Source organism: Bubalus kerabau, chromosome 5 (genome assembly GCF_029407905.1).
Source record: "Bubalus kerabau isolate K-KA32 ecotype Philippines breed swamp buffalo chromosome 5, PCC_UOA_SB_1v2, whole genome shotgun sequence".
Taxonomy (NCBI): domain Eukaryota; kingdom Metazoa; phylum Chordata; class Mammalia; order Artiodactyla; family Bovidae; genus Bubalus; species Bubalus kerabau.
In genome coordinates, this window is record NC_073628.1 from 50,870,628 (window position 1) to 50,896,806 (window position 26,179).

Sequence of the window (26,179 nt, forward strand, 5' to 3'; positions counted from 1 at the left end):
TGGAACAGTTTCAGAAGGATAGGTCTTAACTCTTCCTTAAATGTTTGGTAGAATTTACTGGTGAAGCCATTTGGTCCTGGACTTTGATTTATTGGAAGCTTTAAAATTACTGATTTAATTTCAGTACTTGTAATTGGTCTATTCATGCCTTCTGTTTCTTCCTCATTCAGTCTTGAGAGATGGTACCTTTCTAAGAATTTTTTCTAGGTTTTCCATTTTATTTGCATATCAGTTCAGTTCAGTTCAGTCGCTCAGTCATGTCCGACTCTTCGCGACCCCATGAATCGCAGCACGCCAGGCCTCCCTGTCCATCACCAACTCCCGGAGTTCACTCAGACCCACGTCCATCGAGTCAGTGATGCCATCGAGCCATCTCATCCTCTGTCATCCCCTTCTCCTCCTGCCCCCAATCCCTCCCAGCATCAGAGTCTTTTCCAATGAGTCAACTCTTCGCATGAGGTGGCCAAAGTACTGGAGTTTCAGCTTTAGCATCATTCCCTCCAAAGAAATCCCAGGGCTGATCTCCTTCAGAATGGACTGGTTGGATCTCCTTGCAGTCCAAGGGACTCTCAAGAGTCTTCTCCAACACCACAGTTCAAAAGCATCAATTCTTTGGCACTCAGCTTACTTTATAGTCCAACTCTCACATCCATACATGACTACTGGAAAAATCATAGCCTTGACTAGATGGACCTTTGTTGGCAAAGTAATGTCTCTGCTTTTGAATATGCTATCTAGGTTGGTCATAACTTTCCTTCCAAGGAATAAGCATCTTTTCATTTCATGGCTGCAGTCACCATCTGTAGTGATTTTGGAGCCCAGAAAAATAAAGTCTGACACTGTTTCCACTGTTTCCCCATCTATTTCCCATGAAGTGATGGGACCAGATGCCATGATCTTTGTTTTCTGAATGTTGAGCTTTAAACCAACCTTTCACTCTCCTCTTTCATTTTCATCAAAAGGCTCTTTAGTTCCTCTTCACGTTCTGCCATAAGGGTGGTGTCATCTGCATATCTGAGGTTATTGATATTTCTCCTGGCAGTCTTGATTCCAGCTTGTGCTTCTTCCAGCCCAGCGTTTCTCATGATGTACTCTGCATATAAGTTAAATGAGCAGGCTGACAATATACAGCCTTGACGTACTCCTTTTCCTATTTGGAACCAGTCTGTTGTTCCCTGTCCAGTTCTAACTGTTGCTTCCTGACCTGCATACAGGTTTCTCAAGAGGCAGGTCAGGTGGCCTGGTATTCCCATCTCTTTCAGAATTTTCCAGAGTTTGTTGTGATCCACACAGTCAAAGGCTTTGGCATAGTCAATAAAGCAGAAATAGATGTTTTTCTGGAACGCTCTTGCTTTTTGAATGATCCAGCATATGTTGGCAATTTAATCTCTGGTTCCTCTGCCTTTTCTAAAACCAACTTGAACATCTGGAAGTTCACGTATTGCTGAAGCCTGGCTTGGAGAATTTTGAGCAGTAGTTTGAGCATTTTTTGGCATTGCCTTTCTTTGGGATTGGAATGAAAACTGACCTTTTCCAGTCCTGTGGCCACTGCTGAGTTTTCCAAATTTTCTGACATATTGAGTACAGCACTTTCACATCATCATCTTTCAGGATTTGAAATAGCTCAACTGGAATTCCATCACCTCCACTAGCTTTGTTCGTAGTGATGCTTCCTAAGGCCCGCTTGACTTCACATTCCAGGATGTCTGGCTCTAGGTGAGTGTAAGTGATCACACCATCGTGATTATCTGGGTTGTGAAGATCTTTTTTGTATAGTTCTTCTGTATATTCTTGCCACCTTTACTTAATATCTTCCGCCTCTGTTAGGTCCATACCATTTCTGTCCTTTATTGAGCCCATCTTTGCATGAAATATTCCCTTGATATCTCTAATTTTCTTGCAGAGATCTCTAGTCCTTCCCATTCTATTGTTTTCCTCTATTTCTTTGCATTGATCGCTGAGGAAGGCTTTCTTATCTCTCCTTGCTATTCTTTGGAACTCTGCATTCAAATGGGTATATCTTTCCTTTTCTCCTTTGCTTTTCACTTTCCTTCTTTTCACAGCTATTTGTAAGGCCTCCTCAGACAGCCATTTTGCTTTTCGCATTTCTTTTTCTTGGGGACGGTCTTGATTCATGTCTCCTGTACAATGTCACGAACCTCTGTCCATAGTTCATCAGGCACTCTGTCTATCATCTTAAATTTATTTCTCACTTCCACTGTATAATCATAAGGGATTTGATTTAGGTCATACCTGTATGGTCTAGTGGTTTTCCCTACTGTCTTCAATTTAAGTCTGAATTTGGCAATAAGGAGTTCATGATCTGAGCCACAGTCAGCTCCCGGTCTTGTTTATGCTGACTGTATAGAGCTTCCCCATCTTTGGCTGCAAAGAATATAATCAATATGATTTCGATGTTGACCATCTGGTGATGTCCATGTGTAGAGTCTTCTTTTGTGTTGTTGGAAGATTGTATTACTGTCAATTTCTCCTTTTATGTCTGTTAGCATCTGCCTTATATATTGAGATGCTTCTATGTTGGGTGCATATGTATTAACAGTTGTTATATCTTCTTTGATTCATCCTTTGATCATTATGTAGTGTCCTTTGTCTCTTGTAATAGTCTTTATTTTAAAGTCTATTTTGTCTGATAAAAGTATTGCAACTCTGGATTTCTTTTGAGTTCCTTTTTCATTGAATATCTTCTTCCATCCCCCCACTTTTAGTTTGTATGTGTCTCCAGATCCGAAATGAGTCTCTTATAGGCAGCAGTATGCCAGTCTTTTGATCTTGGATCTTTTGATCCATTCAGACAGTCTGTGTGTTTTGGTTGGAACATTTAGTTCATTTATATTTAAGGTGATTATTGATATTGATACTCATTGCCATTTTGTTAGTTGTTTGGATATGTTTTTATAGGTCTTTTATTTCCTTTATTTTTTGTGATTTGATGATTATCTTTACTAGTATGACTGGATTCCTTTTTCTTTTTTGTATGTATTGTTATCATAGATTTTTCATTTGTAGTTACAATGAGGTTTTAATATAGCAGTCTATATATATATAGTTTTATATATATATATATATATATAGCAGTCCTTACATATAGTTATATATATATAAATGTTTTAAGTTGCTAATCTCTAATTTGAAACACATTTAAAATGCCTTGCATTTGTACTCTCCTTCCCTCACAGTTACTGTATTTTTAGTATCATTTTTATATCTAATTGTTTTGTGTATCTCTTAACTGCTTATTGTAGAAATATATGATTTTACTACTTTTGTCCTTTAACCTCCCTGATTTCCTACCTTTACTTTATCTTTTCCTTTACTAGTGAGATTTTTCTTTCCATAATTTTCTTGTTTCTAGTTGTGGCCTTTTTCGCCTAAAGAAGTTCCTTTAATATTTGTAAAGGTGCTTTGGTGGTACTGAATTCTCTTAGCTTCTATTTGTCTACAAAGTTTTTTATCTCTCCATCAAATCTGAATGAGAGCCGTGCTGGGCAGAGTATTCTTGGTTGTAGGTGTTTCCCTTTCATTACTTTAAATATATCTTGCCACTCCCTTCCGAACTGCAGAGTTTCTGCTGCAAAATCAGCTCATAACCTTTTGGCAATTTCCTTGCATTTTATTTGTTGCTTTTCCCTTACTGATTTTAGTGTTCTCTCTTTAATTTTTTCATTTTGATTGCTATGTGTCTTAGTGTGTTACTCTGTGGGTTAATCCTGTTTGGGAGTCTCTGTACTTCCTGGATATGGGTAGCTATTTCCTTTCCCAGGTTTGGGAGGTTTTCAGCTATTATCTCTCCAGATATCTTCTTGGGTCCCTTTTGTCTCTTCTCCTTCTGGGACTTAAGGCAAATATTAGTGTACTTGATATTGTCCCAGAAGTCTGTTAAACTGTCCTCATTTCTTTTTATTCTGTTTTCTGTTCAACAGCAGTGATTTCCATTACTCTGTCTTCCAGGTCAGTGATCCATTCTTGTGAATCATTTATTCTGTTGTTTATTGCTTGTAGTATATTTTTTCATTTGAGTTATTGTATTACTCATCTCTGCTTGGTTGTTACTTATAGTTTCTAACTCTTAATTTCTAATTTCTCACTCTGTGTATCCATTTTTCTCCAGAGTTCTTTGAGCATCTTTATGATCATTACTCTTAACTCTTTCTTGGGTAGATTGCCTATCTCCACATCACTTAGTTCTTCTTATAAAGATTTATCTTGTTCCTTCATTTGGAATATACTCCTCTGCCAGCTCATTTTGTCTAAGTCGCTGTCTGTATTTTTATGCATACAGTAGGTCAGTTAACATTGCTTGACCTTGGAGAAGGCGTTGTATTGCGTCCAAGCAGTACACTCCCCTGTTGTCACCCAAGCTAGAGGTTCCCCCTGAGAGGGCTGCTTGTGTCCTTCTCTTGTGGCAGGGTGTGTGGGTGTCCAGGAAGCTTGGTCGGGTCCCTAGTCTGGTTGGTTGCCAGACCCTGTCTTGTGTAGACTTTGCTGGCTGCTGTTCAGTGGGGCATGGTCGTGAAGTGCCTGGTTATGGAGCCTAGGGAGGCTGGGGCTAGTGCTGGCTCACTGGTGGGCAGGATCAGGGTCCCAAAGACGGAGGCTCTTGCCCACTCACTGGCAGGTAAAGCCAGATCCTGGGGTTAGTGCCTGCCTACTGTCAGGCAGACCTGGTTCCTGGAGTCTGGCTGCAGGGCCCAGGGATCCCAGAGCTCATCTCAGATCATTGTCGGGGAGGCAGTTCATGATGCCATTGAGTATGGGGACTAAGGTGTCTGGAGGTTGTGTTAACCTGCTAGTGGTCAGGGCCAGGGCCAGTTAGTCCCAGGAAGGTCTGGCGTGCCTTACAGGATTATAGTTTTCTTGCTTCTGGTGTCTGCTCCCTGGTGGGTGAGGCTGGTCTAGCGGGTTGTGCAGGCTCTCTAGAAAGAGGCTGATGCCTGCCCACTGGTAGGTAGAGCTGGGTCTTGGCCCTCTGGTGGTCCAGGCCCTTCTAGGTGTATCCACAGGTGGCTGTGTGTCCTTTAGTCTTGAGGAAGCTTGTCTGCTGATGGTAGGGCTGTGTCCCCCCAGTTAGTTGTTTGGCCTGAAGTGTCCCAGCACTGCCACATTCAGGCTGTCAGGTGGGGCCAGGTCTTGGCACTAATGATCCAAGATGTCAGCTGCCAAGAGCGCTCGTGCAGTTGAATGTTTCCCAATATGTCTGACACTGGTGTCTTTGTTCCCAGGGTGAGCTGCAGCCATTCCCTGCCTCTCCAGGAGATTCTCCAAGGCCAACAGGTAGACCTGGCCCAGGCTCCTATCAAAGTACTGCTCTTGCCCTGGGTCCTTGTACACATGAGATTTTGTGTGAGCCCTTTAAGAGTGAAGTCTTTTTCCCCTAGTCTTGTGGGGCTCCTGCAATTAAGCCCTGATGGCCTTCAAAGCCGAATGCTCTGGAGGCTCCTCTTCCCAGTGCTGTAACCTGGGCTGGGGAGCTCGGTGTGGCGCTCAGGACTCTCTCTGCTGTGGGAGAACCTCTGCAGTTTAAGTATTCTCCCATGTGTGAGCCGCCTCCCTGGGGGGTGTGAGATTTCACTTTATCACGGATCCACTCTTCCTACCTGTCTTGTTGTGGCTCCTTCTTCTGTCGTTCATTGTAAATCTTTCCTGATAGATTCCAGTCTTTTTCTGTGATGGTTGCTCTGCAGACAGTTGTGATTCTGATATGCCTGTGAGATGAGGTGAGCTCAGGGCCTGTCTACTCCACCATCTTCCCCGCTGGTGTTTTGTACCCCCATGTCGATCAGTCACTGCCCCTGACAAGAGGGGGGATTGCAACTTCCCAGGTGAGGCAGGAGGCTTCAGTTCAGCCACAGGCAGATCTCCAGAGAAGGGGCCACCTGTGAGCTGTTAGCAGCCAAAACCCAGGGCAGCTGAAAGATAGACATGCCAGCCTGGTCACGGGGTCCAGGTAGACATGGGAAGCATCCATTATGGTCCCCTGCTTGAACCACTCAGATCTGTGTTCTCTTCACATTGTTCATTCCATTCAGGCCTAGCTTCTCCAAGATTCTGACTGGTCATAATTTCTGGGAAAACTTACAGGAGGAGGGTCACTGGAACAACCTGTAGCCCTTGATGCCATCTCGAGGACTTAACTGACACTCATAGTCTCCTCACCCACTCTAGGTTCCCTTCCCACCCCCAACCGACACTCCTGTTGTTCCCGATGGCTGGCCTTGTGGGGTAAGCCCCTGGTTCCTGTGCCCTTAGCAGGATGTGGTTTGGCACCTGTACTTAAAACTGGGCATGAGAGCACCGAAAGAGCCCCTCTGTGGATTACCTGAGTCCCAGACGTATTCTTCACTGCCCCCATGTAGTAACGGTCTCACCCCTGATGATGCTTAGGGTCAGGTGCCTCTGCCGGTATCGCACCTCTTTTCTGTGCCTCCAGCCTGTCAGCATGAAGAGTCCTGTGACTAGATGCTGCCAAAGCTTTAAGTTTGCAGACACTCCACGGTCTCACTTGGTGAGAGGCTTTCCTTCTCTGACACCAAAGACCTGTCAACCAACAGAGCCTAAAGACAGAGAGAGAAGGTACAAATTCTCCAAGAGGGTGAACAGAGAGTGAAGCCATTCCTACGTCCTCCCTTCTGTTCCTAGATCACTGTTACAAACACAGTAGCCTGTGACAGCCATTGGTTTAAAGTCCACACAAAATCCTGAAGAATGGCTGCCAGGCTCACAGGATATGGTTGACAAGCTGATGCCTCAGCTGTGCCTTCACGAAGCTGATGAGGTTATCACCCTCTGCAGACAAATATGCCATATGTGGTAGAACCAATAGACACCTGATCATGCCCTGACTGCCATACTTCTCTGCTGTAAACTAGGTTTGTTTATTATTAATCAGGATCTCAGGTCAATCAATCAGTTACTCTGTGAGCCCTTAGACAGTGGTGCTGGCCAAGGCCCTGCAGGCAGGAGATGCAGACTGTAGGATACACGTCAGTTCTGGTAAGGATGGCATATTGCCCTTTCTGCCCTTTCCAAGGATTGAGGGACCTGATGTAATCTGTTTGCCACCTGGAGTCTGGTTGATCTCCTTGAGGGATGGTGCCATATCAGGGGCTCAGCTTTGGTCTCTATTGAAAGCCGATCAGACATTCAACAGGAACAGTAGCTAAATGAACCTGGGTAAAGGGAGATAGTGTTAGTGGACCCATGCATAATTCTATTGGAATAGCCAAGTCAGAGGCTAGGTCAAGTCATCCTGTCTGCTTCTTAGATGCTCTGTCTCAACCAGGGCTCACGAGCACAACAGGGACTGTCTTGCAAATAGTATAAAATGTTCTGCTGCAGATGGCATGGCTTAAGGGATTGTAATACAGATTTCCCTTTGAAACGTGCCAGAGGCTTCACAAAGAGCCTACCACAGTTTTTCTCTACCACAACTTATAGTATGAAATCTGCTAAGTCATTTCACCCAAGTAGCAAGACAGCTTGTGCCCCACTCCCAACTGACTGTAGAGCCCTTTCTTGCTCTGGGCCCGTCTTAAAAACAAACAAAACAGCCGTCTGTGTCACATAATAAATGATTCAGATTATTCCTCCCCAGAGTGGAACATTCTGCCTCCAAAACTTGAAGAGACCTACCAAGCTTTATGCTTCTTTCATAGTGATAAGAAGTACAAGGTACATTAATTTGTGCTTAAACAGATGTCCTGACATGCTCCATATCTCCAGACACCTACAAACAGAGTGTCAAGCCCTGAATTGCTTCTGGGGTTTCCCTCTTAACTGTCTGAAGTACCTCTGTCTTTCCAAGCCTTCAGCATGCTTACCAATTCTTGCTCATCATGTCTTAGCACGATGCTCGTGTTACTGTATCTGCGGTCTTCGGAATGTCCAGCTGATCCAGGCTCCTCCAGAGTGTGTCATGACAGCACTGTTAGCATAAAACTTCATGTTGGGGCGAGAACATGGATGTTGTCTGTCCCAGAAGAATGCTAGCTACTTCTGACCTTCCTCCTTACTGAGTATTAAAAAGAATGTATTTGCCAGATCAACAGCAGCGTCCCACGCCCCCCAGACTGTCATATTCTCTTTGAAGACGTGGTACCTGGCCCAGCAGCTGCGCTGGGGCTGCCCCGTGAGCTGGCTGCTCGCCCCCGCCCCCGCCCCAGTCCATACACCCCTGCCAAAGACCAGGCTTGCGGACAGTGTTCCGATCGTGGACTCTTCTTAGGCTTTATAAAAATCCCATTCTTCCAATAAAACAAAAGTTGAAGAAGAGTCTAGGGGTGCTGCAGAACTAAAAACCAAAAGTAAAAATTTCCCCAACTTATTTTTTTAATTAACCTAAAACATTAATTTTGAACAAAGCACTGTAAAATTATCTATCATTGCTCTTTATTCCTCAGTCACACATTATGTGTGTGTGTGTGTGTGTAAATAAGTGCTAGACAGGTCACAGGTAACTGAGCACTTCCACACCACATGAAGGGTGCAGCCCGGCACTCATCACTGAGGTGATCTCAGCTGCAACTGGACAGACAATATTTACCCTCCAACCAAACATCATGTTTTTATCCCGCCTCACCTGGCTCACTGCATGCAGCCATGAGCCCCCTTTTTAAGCCAGTTTTTGAATTTGTTCCTTGAGGACTTCATTAGCAGTGACTACATTACACTGGTGTGGAGAGTTCAGCTTAAGATATATTTTTCATTAAGAGCTGCAGTGTTTGACAGTTTGTCAGGGGTGACGCATACCAAGAAACACGAAGATTGTAAAAGACCTTGTGTTCCTCATCTAACTTTTTCTTCTTTCTTTAGTCTCCCCCAGATATATCCTTCCCAGCTTCTTTGGCCACACAGCATTTCCTTCTGGAGGAGGAGAAGCGAGCAAAAGAACTTGAAAAACTTCTAAATACACATATTGATGAACTGCAAAGACACACAGGATTTACTCTTAATAAATACACCAAGCTAAAACAAAATAGACACATGTGAGCTTTTAAATGTTTTTATTTGCTTCCCCCACCCCAGGAAAACAAAGCTCTGGCAAAATATTTACAAAGCTGATTAATGAAACTGAGAAATTTTGTTCTGTTTTCTTGAGTAAATCATTTCTGTAAGGCAGCTAGAAAATAGTAAGTATTTTGTTTGATAAAGCTCTTTGTATTTCTATATTAACATAATAAATTGTTCAGCTACAGAGTTACTATAAAATAAACATGACTACTTCAAAAGAGACTTGTTCCCTCCAGTTTAAGGAATTGTTTGGAATTAAATATGCAGCTTTTTCCCACTTTAATATGTACGGAAACCCATTTCCTCTGTAACAACACATGATGAGGGAAGGGGCTGCACTATATTCTAAGAATAAACACATGAAGTGCAGCTCCATTGTACTAGGTTTGAAAGTTCAAGGATTTTTTTTTAAATGAAAAATATTAAGTATTTTAAACTATGTAAATATCCTAAAATTTCTTTTAGAAAAAAAAAACCATAGAGCTTACTGTTTCTGCATTCATCTTTGTAATGTCTTTCTGTTTTAATGCAAAAAGATATGGAACATACTGTGTGCATGCTTAAAACATGTGCCAAAGATTAATGCTTCATGTACTAATTACTTCATGGATATAAAATAGAAAGCATCATTGTTACTTTCTCCTTTGTAATACCTCTGTTTTAAATATAATAAAGAAATGAGATATTCTTTGGACTTAAAATGCAAATGCCAAGTCTGTATAGAAGAGTAATAGCATGGTAGTGAACAATAAAACTCAAGTTACAAATAAACAAGAGTGATAATCCATTTTTCTTTCTTTAAAAATGACATTTATATAAAGATTATGAAAAATCTCTGTGTCATTATTCCAGGTAAGCCCTACAGCTTTTATAGTGTTATTTTTCTCTTTGAAGAAACTGAATCTCCACATGCAGAGAGATAAGTCACGATGTCCTTTAGATGAGTGTCATTGCCATGGGAAATGAAGAGCCCTGTTCACTTCAGTGACACAGCCACGTGGATTTGTAGAGCTCTTGATATTTGCAAAAAGGCTTCACAGAGAATTATTTATTTCTACCCAGAACAAGCCTGGGAAGTCAGCAAGGCTAGTATCCTTGTTCCTAGGACTCAAGCTGTTAAGAACTTACTAGAATCATGGTGAGGAAGAGAGAAACACCAGCCTCTGACTACCGGCTCTGGCTTTTACCGCTTTCCAGTATTGCCTCTTGTGAGCACGCAGGTGGTGAGTAGCACTGCGGCCACAGAAACCAGGTTTCATGACAGAACATCGGTGGGGACAAAGTTCCACGTGAGGAAAACAACCCAAGTTCTCATTCCTTAAACTACTTAGTGATGTCTATCCTGGACACAAAGGATATTTTTCAGTGTTATCTTTAGAAGATGGGAAACATTATCTTTAGAAGATGCAAAGAAAATTTGTGTTTAGAAAAAGAACAGTCCATGGACAAATTCTAAAACCTTTATATCCCTAATGCAAATACAAACAATGCAAAAATTTAAAACATGCTACATCTGAATGCCACTTCATTCTCTTCAGGGTTAACACATGATTGGAAATTGCATGTGGAAACAAAGATCTAGATGACAATTATCTTAAAATTTAACCGAGTCAAGGGGCTTCCAGTGTGGCTCAGTGGTAAAAAATCTGCCTGCAGTGCAGGAGTCTCAGGATTTGATCCCTGGGTTGGAAAGATCCCCTGGAGAAGGAAACGGCAACCTGCTCCAGCATTCTTTCCTGGGAAGCCCCATGGACAGAGGAGCCCACAGTCTAGGGGGTCACAAGAGAGTTGGACACGACTGAGCGCACACACACACACACACACACACAACAGAGTCAAGAGAGCATGAACGTGGAGCATGTCCAGGACTGACCGTGCACTTGCCTCTCCGGATCATTTTGTCAAGTCCACAACCAAATTTCTTTCTTTGCCTTTGTTCTTTGTTTTTTTATTGGCGTATAGTTGCTTTGCAAAGCAAGCTTCTTTTAAATCACTATTTCAGCTTTCCTCTTCATACCCAGTTTCTTAAAACAGTGGTTTTCAATGGGTTTTGCTTAACAGCAGGATTCAACATTCAAAAGAAATCATAGGCTGAGGCCCAACACATATGTGGTTGAGATTAAAAAGCAAGCAGCTCTGGTTGAACATTGAAAGGAGAAGAGTGAGGCCTGCCTGCTGCTCCTCCCCTCCCCTCCCCTTCCCTCCCTCTCCCCCCCTCCCCAGATCCAGGAGGCCACAAACAATTGCCCCAGGTGTTGCTGTGGGAGGGAGTGAACAAAAAGCAGAGGTCCTGTTATTACATCAGCAAAGAGTGGTTATAACCTCCTTTGTAGGACACTGACAAAATTGTGTAAAGCAATTATCCTTCAATTAAAAAATAAAAAAAGGAAAAGGCTAAACCAATATAAAAATAAAGAAGTCTATTTAGCCCATGATTGAGCTGCAACATGATGGAGGGAGGAGGAGGGCCACAGGTCATCTGAAGAATACCCATCAGGCCATCTAACGCTGGGAATCACTTTCAAGAGGAGGTGGGACCTGAGTTAACTTTGGCCTGGTAATGGCCCAGATATATATTTTTACGTCTTAACTGATTGTTAAGACTCACGTCAGACTCTTTGTGACCCCATGGACTGTAGCCCGTCAGGCTCTTCTGTCCATGGGATTCTCCAGGCAAGGATACTGGAGTGGGTTGCCACTTCCTTCTCCAGGGGACCTTCCCGACCCAGGAATCAAACCTGTGTCTCCTGCATTGCAGGTGGATTCTTTACCACTGAGCCATCTGGGAAGCCCTTACTTTTAATTATCCAGGAGCAAACTGGTTTGAGAATTGAGCAAATTTGAGGGAGTGGGGGCTGCTGGGAAAACACAGATAACGCCCACGTTTCCGTTAACATGATAGCCAACTCTGGATCATGTCCGCAGCACTGCTCCGGCTCAGCGGATGACACGGTCCTGAGATGCTACCGTCCGCTGTGGGAGAGCGTCTCTTGGCACCTCGCTCCCTAAACAGAGGCCTGCCCTGCAGAGGGTTTGTCTGGATCCCTGCACTGTCTCAGCCATGGTTAACCTGACTCCGTGCTGTGGGGTTATCCTCTCCCCATCCCATTCGCTCAGGGAATGTACATTTCCTCCTTACACATGTGCCTCCTGTCTCTGCAACTGGCCTGAAAGCTCCTGGAAAAGAGGAGCAAAGGGCTTCTCTGCCTCCTCTGTGCACCCAGCACAGGTCTTGGTCATGGCAGGTATTTGAGAAGTAGTGATTAATGGGTGCAATGAATCCAGACATGGGAATGCAAAGGCAAAAAGCAGAGGAAGTTTGAGGCAGTTTAGATACAAGACAAACTCCTAGCCACATCAGACTATCAGCTACAGAAAAGAGCACAACACTGAATTTGTCTGAATGCTGGTGGATGTGGGAGATTTGACTCATACCCGCCCTCGCGCAGGACCAGCTGAGCGTCTACATACTCCTTTTACACGTGTTAACTAATGTCTAATAGGAATCCAATGAAGAACAAAAGGAACCATTAGAATCCTGGGAATGTGAGAGGGATTGGGCCCAGCTAGCACCTGAAACTGTCTCATTCTCTATCCCGTAGCCTGGAGCATCACCCAGAGCTGAACCCTAAAGGATAAACCATTCCAAACTGACGAAAGGCTCTTCCACAGAGAGGATGCACTGTGGCCTAAGGATGGTAATGGATGGATGATGGGCTGAGGGAAAAGCCTGAGGCAACGTGAACTTCAGGGACTCCCAAGGCAGGCGTGAGGCAGAAGCACTGGCCTGAGTCACAGAAACCCAGTGAGCAGTGTTGAGAGGCTCCCCGCCACACATCACCATCCTCCAACACGAGTCACGAGGGGTCGCAGCGGCTCATACAGCTCAGCAACAACAACAAACCACAAACAGCCCAATCAAAAACAAGCAGAAGACCTAAATAGAATTTCTCCAAAGAAGACATACAAATGACCAACAGGCACGTGAAAAGATGCTCAACATCACAGATTATTAGAGAAATGCAAATCAAAACCACGATGAGGTATCACCTCACACCTGTCAGAATGGCCATCATTTAAAAATCTACAAATAATAAATACTGGAGAAGCTGTGGAGAAACAGAAAGCCTCCTACACTGTAAGTGGGAGGGTAAATTGGTACAGCCACTATACAGAAAAGTATGGAGGTTCCTTAAAAAATGAAAAATAGAGTTATCATATGATTCAGCAGCCTTACTTCTGGGCATATATACAGAAAAGACAAGACAAAAACTCTTAATTCAGAAAGATATAGGCACCCCAGTGTTCATAGCAGCGCTGTAATAGCAAAGACATGGAAGCAACCTAAATGTTCATCAAAAATGAATGGACAAAAAGATGTGTTTTATACACACACACACACACACACACATACACACACATATACACACAATGGAATACTATTCAGTCATAAAAAAGAAAGAATGCCATTTGCAGTAACATGTTTGAACCTAGAGATTATCATACTAAGTGAAGTAAGTCAGAGAAAGACAAATACCATATCATTTTTATGTGGAACCTAAAAATATGATACAAATAAACTTATTTACAAAACAAAAAAGACTCACAGACATGGAAAACAAACACATGGTTACCAAAAGGGAAGGCAGTGGAGGGATACGTTAGTTTGGGATTAACAGATACGCGCTATTGTAAATAAATAGGAACCGACTGTATATCATAGGGAACTGAATTCAGTATCTTGCAATAACCTAGGGAAGAATCTGAGACTAAGATAACAATCAGCTATGTGTGTGTGGGTGTGTGCTCAGTCACTCAGTTGGGTCTGACTCTTTGCAACCCTAGGGGCTGCAGCCCACCAAAATCAACTGTACGTCACTCAAGACAGAATTTGACAGCTCGTCAAGAGAGGGGTCATAGTCACAGTCTTGTGATGAGGAGAAACATGAGTCAGGGCCAGTCAGCCAATTGCTGTTATGCTGAGCAACAATCTCATTGCAGAGCAGAACTGCCAGGTACCCTGGAAGAGCAGGTCTCAAACAGCAACGGTTTCAGCAGGACCGAGTATAGAACAAAGAAGATGCTCCGAACCACCTAGCCGGCCCCACGAGCAGACTAGGAATTCTTAAGTCTTAAAGGGTCCCAGGACGTTTGGCCACGTTAGATGCGCTGGACACAGGGGATTCGCCATGCCACAACCCCATGACCATAACGAACCTTCCATTTCCTTTCCTGTAGAACAGGCATCATACTACCACCTGTCAGAGAACTGTTATGAGATTAATTCTTAAAGAAGGCCGGTAGCACAGAGTCTGGAAGAGTGAGTGTTAGTCAGTCAGTCGTGTCCAACTCTCTGCTACCCCATGGACTGTAGCCCTCCAGGCTCCTCTGTCCATGGGATTCTCCAGGCTACAAGGGTGAGTACTCAGTAAATGCTAGTTGTGAGCATTTACCATCCTTGGCCTCTTGGGGCATCAGCTCTGAGCTCAGAAGATGAAATAAGGCTATCATTTATTGAGGACCATGTGCCAACATGTCTAATATAAGCTCATTTTACTCATTACCAGTTCTATTAATAATTTACATACCATAAAATTCATCCATTTCAAGGCTACAACTCAATGATTTTTACTAAATTTATGAAGTCGTGCAAACATCGCCACAACCCAGTGTTAGAACATTCCCATCACCTCTCAGAAGATCCCTAGTGCCCACATGCCGTCACCCCTTCCAGGCCCAGCCCAGGCAGCCACTAAACTACTTTCTGTCTGTATGATTTACCTGGACATTTCATATAAGTGCACTCAGATACTCTGTGGGTTTTTACATCTGGGTTCTTTCATTTGGTATATTTTTGTGGTTCATATGGTATTGGTATTTTGTTCTTTTCATTGTCGTTGAGGAGTTGTATTCTGTTGTATTAACAAACCATGTTTTCTTTAACCACTGTTTCACTAGCTGATGGCCATTTGAGTTGTTTCCAGTTTGGGGCTGTTATGAATGAAGCTATTAAGAACATTTACATACAGGCCTGTGTGAGAGTATGTCTTGTTTTTATTGAGTACATTCCTATGAGTAGAATTTCTGATTCACATGGTAAATGTATATTTAACTTTTAAGAGAAATTCTATCAAACTATTTCCCTAAGTAGCTACACCATTTTCTTAACCAGCAAGTCTAAGGGTTCCAATTTCTCCTATCCTCTCTCATATTCTCTATCTTTTTGGTGACAGCCATTTCACAAGTGTGTGAAGTAGTATTTCAGGCTAGTTTTAATTTGCATTTCCCTATGACTAACCGTGTGAGCATCTTTTGTGGGTTTATTGAGCATTCATACATATTTTTTGGTGACACATTTTTTCAAACTTTTTGCCAAATTATAATCAATTCTCCTTTTACTGAGTTATAAGAATTCTTTATATATTTTGGATACAAGTCCTTTATCACATATATGATTTGCATATATTTTTTCCTAGTCTGTGGCTTCTGTTTTCATTTTCTTAATGGTGTCCTTTGAAGCACATAAGTTCTTAATTTTGATGTAGTACATTTCATCAATTTTTTCCATAAAGGATTGTGTTTTTGGTATCATATCTAAGAAATATTTGCCCCACTCAACATCACAAATATTTTCTCCTGCATTTTCTTCTAAAGGTTTTATAATTTTAGGTTTTACACCAGGTTTATGATCCATTTTGATTAAACATTTTTGTATAGTGTAAGGGTCTAGATTCATTTTTTTTTACATGCAGATGGATATCCCACTGTCTCAGCACCATTCTTTTCCCTATTGAATTGTCTTGGTACATTTTGCTGAAAAATCAACTGAATATAAAAATAAGGCCTTATTTCTAGACTCTTCTTTTCCATTGATCTATGTGTTTATTCTTATGCCAGCACCACATAGTCTTAATTATTGTTTTGTAGTATGTTTTGATATTGGGAAGTGTAAATCCTCCAGCTTATAAGATTGCTTTTGCTATTTTGGGCTTTCTATATTTCCAGGTAAGTTTTAGGATTAGCTTGCCAGCTTTTTAGTTTTTACCCCCTGCCTCCCCCGAAAAAAAAATCCTGCTTGAATTTTTGATAGGGATTAAAATGACAGTTCTCTCCAAATCAACCAGTATTGAATCTCAGTTTATGGAGAATTACCAGCTTAATAATTGAGTCATCCAATCAATCAGTGAATATAAAATACCTCTCCATTTATTTCCATGCATACTCAGTTGTGTCCCACTCTTTGTGACCCTATGGCTGTAGCCCGCCAGGCTCCTCTGTCCATGGGATTTCCCAGGCAAGAATACTGGATTGGGTTGCCACTTCCTCCTCCAGGGGAATCTTCCTGCCCAGGAATCAAACTTGCTTCTCCTGCGTCTCCTGCATTGGCAGGTGGATTCTTAACCGCTGCATCAGATCTTCTTTAGTTTCTCTTAGAAATACCGTACAGCTTTCAAGGTGTAAATCTTGAGTTCTTTTCTTTTTTTTTATATCTAATTTTTTTTTTTTTTTACTTTACAATATTGTATTGGTTTTGCCACACATCAACATGCATCCACCATGGGTATACACGTGTTCCCCATCCTGAACCCCCTCCCACCTCCCTCCCCATACCATCCCTCTGGGTCATCCCAGTGCACCAGCCCCAAGCTTCCTGTATCCTGCATCGAACCTGGACTGGAGATTCGTTTCTTATATGATATTATACATGTTTTAATGCCATTCTCCCAAATCATCCCCCCGCCCCCCACAGAGTCCAAAAGACTGTTCTATACATCTGTGTCTCTTTTGCTGTCTTGCATACAGGGTTGTCGTTACCATCCTTCTGAATTCCATATATATGCGTTAGTATACTGTATTGGTGTTTTTCTTTCTGAGTTCTTTTCTTAAATTTATTCCTAAGCACTTTATTCTCTCTGATACTATTGTGAATGAAATTGTTTTAATTCTGTTATTGTATCATTCATTGCTATTGCATAGAAATACAGTCGATTTCTGTGCATTAATTTTACCATCTGTGACCCTGCTGAGCTTACTTACTCTGAGAGTGGTTTCTTAAAATTTTCTACATAAGCAGCTTATAATCTTTAAATAAAGATAGCTTGTACTTCTTCCTTTCCATTCTGGATGCATTTTCTTTCTTTTTCTTACCTGATTGCCCTCGCTAGAAACTCCAGTACTCCAGCTTGAAGTAGTGAAAGCAAATTGTTTGCCTTGTTCCTGAGCTTATGAAAAACATTTCAGCCTTTTACCATTAACCATGATGTTAGCTGTAGGGCTTTTTCTTTTTTTTTTTTTATATGCTTTTTATTAGGTTAAGGAAGTTCCCATCTATTCCTGGTTTGTTGAAAGCTTTTATGATTGGACATTAGATTTTGTCAAATGCTTTTTTTGTGTGTGTCTATTGAGGTGATCGTGTGGTTTTTGTTCTTTATTAATATAGTATACTGGGCTTCCCTGGTGGCTCAGTTGGTAAAGAATCTGCCTGCACTGTAGGAGACCTGGGTTCGATCCCTAGGTCAGGAAGATCCCCTGAAGAAGGGAAAGGCTACCTGCTCCAGTATTCTTGCCTAGAGAATTCCATGGACAGAGGAGCCCAGTAAGCTATAGTCCACAGGGTTATGAGAGTCAGACACAATTTAGCAACTGCTGCTGCTAAGTCACTTCAGTCGTGTCCGACTCTGTGAGACCCCACAGACGGCAGTCCACCAGGCTCCACCATCCCTGGGATTCCCCAGGCAAGAACACTGGAGTGGGTTGCCATTTCCTTCTCCAATGCATTAAAGTGAAAAGTGAAGGTGAAGTCTCTCAGTCGTGTCCAACTCTTAGCGACCCCATGGTCTGCAGTCTACCAGGCTCCTCCGTCCATGGGATTTTCCAGGCAAGGGTACTGGAGTGGGGTGCCATTGCCTTCTCCGAATTTAGCAACTAAACCACCACAATACAGTATACGATATAAACTTGCTTTTAGGATGAACCAATCTTGCATTCTCGGGATAAATTCTACTTGATCATGAAGTACTTTTTTCACATGTTTGCCGGATTCAGTTTCCTAACATTTTGTTGAGGATTTCTTTGTCTATATTCATAAGCAACAATGGTTTACAGATTTCTAGTAATATCTTTTCTGGCTTTGGTATCAGTTACATCATGAACAAACTGGGAAGTTTCCCTTACTTTTTCCGGTAGAGTTTGTAAAGGACTAGCACTGCTTCTTCAGTTATCTGATGGGAGGTCACTAATGACGCTATCTAGGCCTGGGCTTTTCGTGGGAACATTTTAATTATTAATTCAATGTTTTTCCTTTTTACAGATCTATTGCAGTCTTCTATTTCTTCTTGAGTCAATTTTTTTGATTTTTATGTTCAATGTAAACTTTATAATCATCCCTCAAAGTAAGAAGGCTACTGCTGCTGCTGCTAAGTCACTTCAGTCATGTACAACTCTGTGCAACCCCATAGACGGCAGCCCACCAGGCTCCCCCATCCCTGGGATTCTCCAGGCAAGAACACTGGAGTGGGTTGCCATTTCCTTTTCCAATGCATGAAAGTGAAAGTGAAAGTGAAGTAGCTCAGTCGTGTCTGACTCTTCTCAACCCCATGGACTGTAGCCTACCAGGCTCCTCCGTCCATGGGATTTTCCAGGCAAGAGTACTGGAGTGGGTGCCACTGCCTTCTCCACAAAGTAAGAAAAAGGCCTGCTTTATTTTGAAACTTAAAAGACTGAGTTATTTCTCTCAAGCTCAGATATCTGGAAAGTGACCAGTCAGTGGGAGTGCAAAGTCCATGCTGCTTCTACCAGGCCACACTGCCTCAAAACAGACATAGGGCTTCTTAAGGTTGCCCCTACCCACCAGGGTCACCACTGAAAACAACCTTATTTATTTGTGGAAGCCCTGGTCCATCCAAGTTTAGGGATTTTTTAGTCAAAGACTTGTGACTCCCTGGAGTTCAGTTGCTGGCAGTAGGGATGCTGCCCATAGTCTGGGTTCTCTTTCTTCAAAAGCCCCATCAAGGGTCTCCGCCTCAGACGTTCTACCCAGCGTGACACTGTCAGGTAAACTCAAGGCTCCAATGCTTTGGTCACCTGACGTGAAGAGCCCACTCACTGGAAAAGACCCTGATGGTGGGAAAGACTGAAGGCAGGAGAAGGGGGTGACAGAGGATGAGATGGTTGGATGGCATCAGTGACTCAATGGACATGAGTTTGAGCAAACTCCAAGGGATGGTGAAGGACAGGGAAGCCTGGCGTGCTGCAGTCCACAGGGTCACAAAGAGTCAGACACAACTTAGTGACTGAACAATAACAACAGAACTCTTTGGGGAAGCACCCAATGACAGAGGCTGCACTCAACAATTAAAGTGATGCACCTTCCTCCTCTCCCTGCAAAGGACATAAGTAGTTAGACAGAGCCACACTTGTCTTGACAGTGATAGGTGACAATTGATACTCAAGACCCCTGCTAGATTAAGAGAAGCCTGATATGTGACTTCCTGAACTTTGTTTTCTCATACAGAAACGATACGGTTGCTCTCCTAATGGGAAGAACCATCAGTGGTAAAATTTACTGGGCTCTGTGCGCTTCACATAAAATAAAGGATGAAGCTTCTCCCTTATCTGGTCAACATGTCTTTTATCAGGTGTGGTGAATCTCCTGAAAGATTATTATATAAGATGAGGCCAAAGGGCCCATGCTAAGTAGATGCTATTTAGGACTTCCCTGATAGCTCAGTTTGTAAAGAATCCACCTGCAATGCAGGAGACCCTGGTTCAATCCCTGGGTCGGGAAGATACACTGGAGAAGGGATAGGCTACCCACTCCAGTATTCTTGGGCTTCACTGGTGGCTCAGGTGGTAAAGAATCCACCTGCAATGGGAGACCTGGGTTCGATCTCTGGATTGGGAAGATCCCCTGGAGAAGGGAAAGGCTACCACTCCAGTGTTCTGGCCTGGAGAACTCCATGGGCTGGATATGTTGTATTTAAGGCGCACACAACAGATCTCTATCAGAAAACTGTATACATTAAAGCAATAAAACAGAAAAGAACTGAGTGACATTTTCCCCATTTTGGTATGATTTCTTTGTTGTTGTTGTTTGTTTCTGAAAACAAGAACAGCTTTGAAATTCTTCATATTCATCAGCTTTAGGAAAATCTTCCAAAAGTCAGTACTGTTTGATTTCAAACCATTACAAATCCCAAACGTATCTCTTGACTGAGATAAATTATTTGATGAGTCATTCCCGAATGACTTTGATAAATAAAAGTAACCAAACTAAAACAGCTCTTTGGCTTCAGTTGCTCCATAAAAAGTTTAGTTTAGAACCAAAAGTTTTTATATTAACAAGAGTTGCACCCAAGAAAATCTTGGGAGAAGAAACATGTATACATATGTGTGTACATGTATGTATATGTAAGCAATATATACATACTTACATATACACACACATGAAGCTCTGAAAATAATAATAAGGGAGAAATAAGAGAGGGAGAAAACTTTTAGAGGTTACAAATATTAATGGCATAGGTAGTTTCACAGATGTATCATTGCTGTTGTTTGTTGCTATTTAGTCACTAAGTCATGTCTGACTCTTTGTGACCCCATGGACTGCAGCCCACCAGGCTCCTCTGTCCATGGAATTTTCCAGGCAAGAATACTGGAGTGGGTTGCTGTTTCCTTCTCCAGGGGATCTTCCCAACCTAGGTTTCGGACCCACATTTCCTGCACTGGCAGGAAGGTTTTTTACCACTGAGCCACTTGGGAAACCCTCACAGGTGTATACATATCTCCAAATGCATCCGGTTGTATATATTAAACATACACAGTTTTTATATGTCAATCATATTTCAATACAGTGGTTTACAAAAATGAATGTGTCAAGAACAGTCTCAGAGCTTAGAAAATTTAGTCACTATTATGAATATTAAAAATATGAGTATTTAAGGAAATAAAGGACTTAATGGCCAAATATAACAGCTTCATTTTGTAGGAGAAGCACTTATTTCATTGAAGACACTATGCTAGACGTGTAAGACACTCCAAATTTTGGGTCTGCTGTTTCAGCCACCCAGTTTGTTAGACTTTGGTACAGGAGCCCAGGCAAACACTTAACTTGGAGCTGAAAAAACTGACAACCTCGAAAGAGCAAAGGGCCCAAACAAGCAAACAAAAAAACCACCAGAGCCTGTTCTCTCTACACAGAAGACAAAGCAAGGGGCAGCAGAGCAAAGCAGAAACCTTTTAGAAAACAACACTCATTCAGTCAAATACCACGAACTGTAGCCCCTCCCCAACCACACCAGCAAAGGTGGACAGAGCACCTAGATTTCCAGCGTCAACCCAAATCCTGCAGCAAAGTGGTGTCCAGAAGGCTGAGTAGGGCAGCAAGACAGCAGCACTTTCATCCCTGCCAGGAGAGGAGGCGGCATCAGCCCAGCAGTCCCAGTGGGGAGTCTAACGCGTGGAGAGCAGAGGAGGCAACAAGGCATCCCTTCCCCTCTCCACTGCGGCGTCAGTGAGGTCTAGTGGAGAGGTGGGATATTAACCACAGCTGAGGGGTAATGAGGTCCTCCCCCTTTGCCCCACAGTGGGGATCGAGTCTATGGAGGAAGCAGTAATGGGGCACCCCACCCCTCTCAGCCAGGGTGGTATCAGTACAGACTACTAGGGGCCAGAACTACCCCCATCCAGCAGTAATGAGGAACCCCTTCCCCAGGCATCAGCAAAAGCTGAGTCAAGAACCGGGGTTTCCACTACCATCTGCAGGAATGCTGCTACACCCCATCTGACATTGTCAGTATAAGCCTTCCAAAACATAAAATTTAGGTAAGATCCAGAATCTCAGAATAAAATGCCCCAAATAGTCAAACTCATTTGTCATACCAAGAATTAGGAAGACCTCAGCTTGAATGAGGAAAGACAGTCCGTGCAGGACACTGAGATGACATGGATGTCAGAATGAGCCCACAAAGGTTTCAAGCTGCCATCATAAAATGATTCAGCAAGCAATCAGAAACATAATGGGGGGAAATGAAAATATGGAAAGTTTCAGCAAAGAAATAGAAGATGCAAAGTAAAACTGAATGGAAATCTCAGAATTGAAAAATACAATATCAAATCAAAACTCAGTGGAGGAGTTCAAGCAGAATGGAGGAGACAGAAGAAACAATCAGTGAACAGTAGAGACTACCCAGCTTGAACTGGGCTTCCCAGGCAGCACTGGGGCAAAGAACCCGACACAGGAGACACAGAGACGCAGGTTCAATCCCTGGGTCAGGAAGATCCCCTGGAGAAGGAAATGGCAGCCCACTCCAGGATTCTTGCCTGGGAAATCACATGGACAGAGGAGCCTGGCGGGCTATGTGACCATGGGGGTCGCAAAGAGTCACTGAGCACTACTCCCATTAACCTGGAAAACAAAAAAAAACAGAATGATAATTAAAGTCTACCAGCTAAAATAAATAAATAAAATGGAAAGCGTGACATGGAAACTTACATTACCATGTGTAAAATAGATAGCCAACGGGAATTTGCTGTATGGCTCAGGAAACTCAAACAGGGGCTCTGTATCAACCTAGAGGGGTAGGATGGGGAGGGAGAGGAGAGGGAGGTCCCAGAGGGAGGGGATATATGTATACCTAGGGCTGATTCATATTGAAATTTGATAGAAAACAACAAAATTCTGTAAAACAATTATCCTTCCTTAAAAAATTAAAAAAAAACAAAAACAAAAATTAACAAATGAAACCTAAATAAATTCAAAAGCTTTTGCACAGCTAAGGAAAAGACACAAAATGAAAAGACAACCCAGAGACTGGGAGAAAATATTTGCAAATGATTTGAACAACAAGGGATTAGTCTCCAAAATTTACAAACAGCCCATGTGGCTCTATACATGAAAAAACAAACAACCCAATCAAAAAATGGGCAGAAGACCTAAGTAGACATATATTCAAGGAAGGTATCAGATGGCCAAAAAGTACATGAAAAGATGCTTAGCAACACTAAAAATTAGAGAGATGCAAATCAAAACTATATTGAGATATTATCTCACACCAGCCAGAATGTCTGTCATCAAAAAATCTACACACAATAAATGCTGGAGAGAGTATAGAGAAAAGGGAATTGGTGGTGGGAATGTAAATTGCTGCAGCCACTATGAAAAAAAAGATGGAAATTCCTTAAAAAACTAAAAATAGAGCTGCTGTATAATCAGCAATCCCACTCCTGGGCATATATTTGGAGAAAAACATAGTTTGAAAGGATGCATGCTTCCCAGTGTTCATTTCAGTGCTGTTTACAATGACCAAGACATGGAAGCAACCTAAATGTCCATTGACAAATGAATGGGTAAAGAAGATGTGGTACATACATACAATGGAATATTACTCAGCCATTAAAAAGAAAGAAACAATGCCTTTTCAGCAACATGGATGAACCTGGAGATAATCATACTAAGTGAAGCAAGTCAGACAGAGAAAGACAAATATCATATGATATTGCTTATATGTGGAATCTAAAAAAAATGATGCAAATGAACTTATTTACAAAGGGGAAACAGGCTCACAGACTTAGAGAACAAACTTGTGGTTACCAGGAAGGAAGGGTAGGTTGGGAAAGGATAGACTGTGAGTCTTGGGTTGACTTGTACAAACTGCTACATTTAAAATAGACAACCAACAAGGACCTATTTTATAGCACAGGGAACTCTGCTCAATATCATGTAACAATTTAAATGGGAAAGAATTTGAAAAAAAAATAGCTACATGTATATGTATAACTGAATCACTTTTCTGTACACCTACAACAAATGCGAAGAGTCGGACACGACTGAGCGACTTCACTTTCACTTTTCACTTTCATGCATTGGAGAAGGAAATGGCAACCCACTCCAGTGTTTCTTGCCTGGAGAATCCCAGGGACGGGGGAGCCTCGTGGGCTGCCATCTATGGGGTCGAACAGAGTCAGACATGACTGAAGCGACTTAGCAGCAGCAAAACAAATGCAACATTAATTAACTATTAATTAACATTAATTAACTATATTCCAATATAGAAGAAAATTATAATAAAATTTTAAAAATCTACCAGCTCTCAGGAACATGTGACACTATAACAGGGACCTAAGAGCTGCGTCTTTGGGCTCTGGGAAGGACAGGGGAGAGAGGGGAGTACTGGAAAGTTCTCAGAGATCTGCCTGTGAACCTCCCAATGATCTGAGCAAGCCCACAGGATAAACCCAAGAAATCTTATTGTTACACACAGGTTTTGCCTGCTTTTCAAAAGTTTGCTTTAAACCACTTCACTTCTATAGAAGACCTACATTAATACCTGTTTTCACTAACTGAAAGCAATCTAAAGAAAATTTTTGCTTTTATAAAAAAAAATTGCTTCCTTGCTTTATACCATTTCGACATACAAAATGTTTCATAGGAACTCTCTACTTTTAGATAATGGGGGAAGCCTGTATTACAAACATCTGAAAACTGAAAACAAAAAAGTCTTGAAAGCAGCAATAGAAAACAACTATAATGAGAAAACAATGTTAATTAAAGTGAATGTCTAATCAGAAACCATGGAGACCAGAAGTAAATGGCACAGTATTTTTGAGAGCTGAAAGAAAAGAACTGTTAACCAAGAATCTCATATACAGTGAAAAGGTCCTTCAGAAAATGAAGTCAAGATATTCTTGGGTGAAGGAAAACTAAGAGAATTTGTCAGGCTTTATACAATAATTATTTTTGGCAATTAAAAAATTATAAAATTAATTATACAAAAGTGGAGCATGGACTTAAATGTAAAGCTATAACATTTTAGAACAAAAACATAGGGAAAATCTATGAGGGAAAAAACCCTAGACCTAGGGCTAGGCCAGGAGTTCTTTGATGTGAAGAAAAGAATGCTCCATACAAGGGATAACTGATTAATTGGAAGTCATCAAAGATTAAAAATTTTGATCTGCTAAGGGCCCTTAGTTTTTGTTTAGTTGCTAAGTCGTGTCTGACTCTTTTATGATCCCATGGACTGTAGCCCATCAGGCTCCTCTGTCCACGGGATTTCCCAGGCAAGAATACTGGGGTGGGTTGTCGTTTCCTTCTTTAAGAGATCTTCCCAATCCAAGGATTGAACCCAAGTCTCCTGCTTTGGAAGGCAGGTCTAACTGCTAAGCCACCTGTGAAACCCCAAGGGCCCTTATAGGAGAATGAAAAAAGTTCCCACCAGGAGAAAATATTTGCAAACCACATATCCAGAGAAGAACTAGCATCTGAAGTGTGTACAAAAACTCAAAACTCAACAGAAAAATAGGTTAAAAAATAAACAATCCAATTAGAATATGAGTAAAAGATATGAAGACACACTCACTGAAAGGAATATACAGGTTGCAAATAAACATATAAAAATATATTCAACATGATTAGTCATTAGTTCAGTTCAGTTCAGTCACTCAGTCATGCCCGACTCTTTGCGACCCCATGAATAGCAGCACGCCAGGGTTCCCTGTCCATCACCAACTCCCGGAGTTCACTCAGACTCACATCCATTGAGTCAGTGATGCCATCCAGCCATCTGGAAAAACCATAGCCTTGACTAGATGGACCTTTGTTAGCAATGTCTCTGCTTTTCAATATGCTATCTAGGTTGGTCATAACTTTCCTTCCAAGGAGTAAGTGTCTTTTAATTTCATGGCTGCAGTCACCATCTGCAGTGATTTTGGAGCCCAAAAAATAAAGTCTGACACTGTTTCCACTGTTTCCCCATCTATTTCCCATGAAGTGATGGGACCAGATGCCATGATCTTCGTTTTCTGAATGTTGAGCTTTCAGCCAACTTTTTCACTCTCCTCTTTCACTTTCATCAAGAGGCTTTTGAGTTCCTCTTCACTTTCTGCCATAAGGATGGTGTATTCTGCATATCTGAGGTTATTGATATTTCTCCCAGCAATCTTGATTCCAGCTTGTGCTTCTTCCAGCCCAGCGTTTCTCATGATGTACTCTGCATATAAGTTAAATGAGCAGGCTGACAATATACAGCCTTGACGTACTCCTTTTCCTATTTGGAACCAGTCTGTTGTTCCATGTCCAGTTCTAACTATTGCTTCCTGACCTGCATATAGGTTTCTCAAGAGGCAGGTCAGGTGGTCTGGTATGCCCATCTCT

The 26,179-nt window shown here is 42.1% G+C and overlaps 1 protein-coding gene across 7 annotated transcripts in view; it reads left to right on the top strand.

The window, feature by feature from the left end:
• The window catches only part of DEUP1 (deuterosome assembly protein 1), a 149,427-nt gene extending 139,644 nt beyond the window's left edge, over window positions 1–9,783 (top strand). For 6 of the 7 annotated variants that reach the window (XM_055581633.1, XM_055581636.1, XM_055581639.1 and 3 more), the window contains one exon: window positions 8,830–9,783. In XM_055581633.1, the coding sequence (XP_055437608.1) occupies window positions 8,830–9,006 (177 nt within the window). In that variant the 3' untranslated portion in view covers window positions 9,007–9,783. Of the gene's footprint in view, window positions 1–5,240; window positions 5,293–8,829 lie in introns of all 7 variants that reach the window. The other variant, XM_055581635.1, reaches the window with a different exon arrangement.
• The last annotated feature ends 16,396 nt before the right edge of the window (window positions 9,784–26,179 follow it).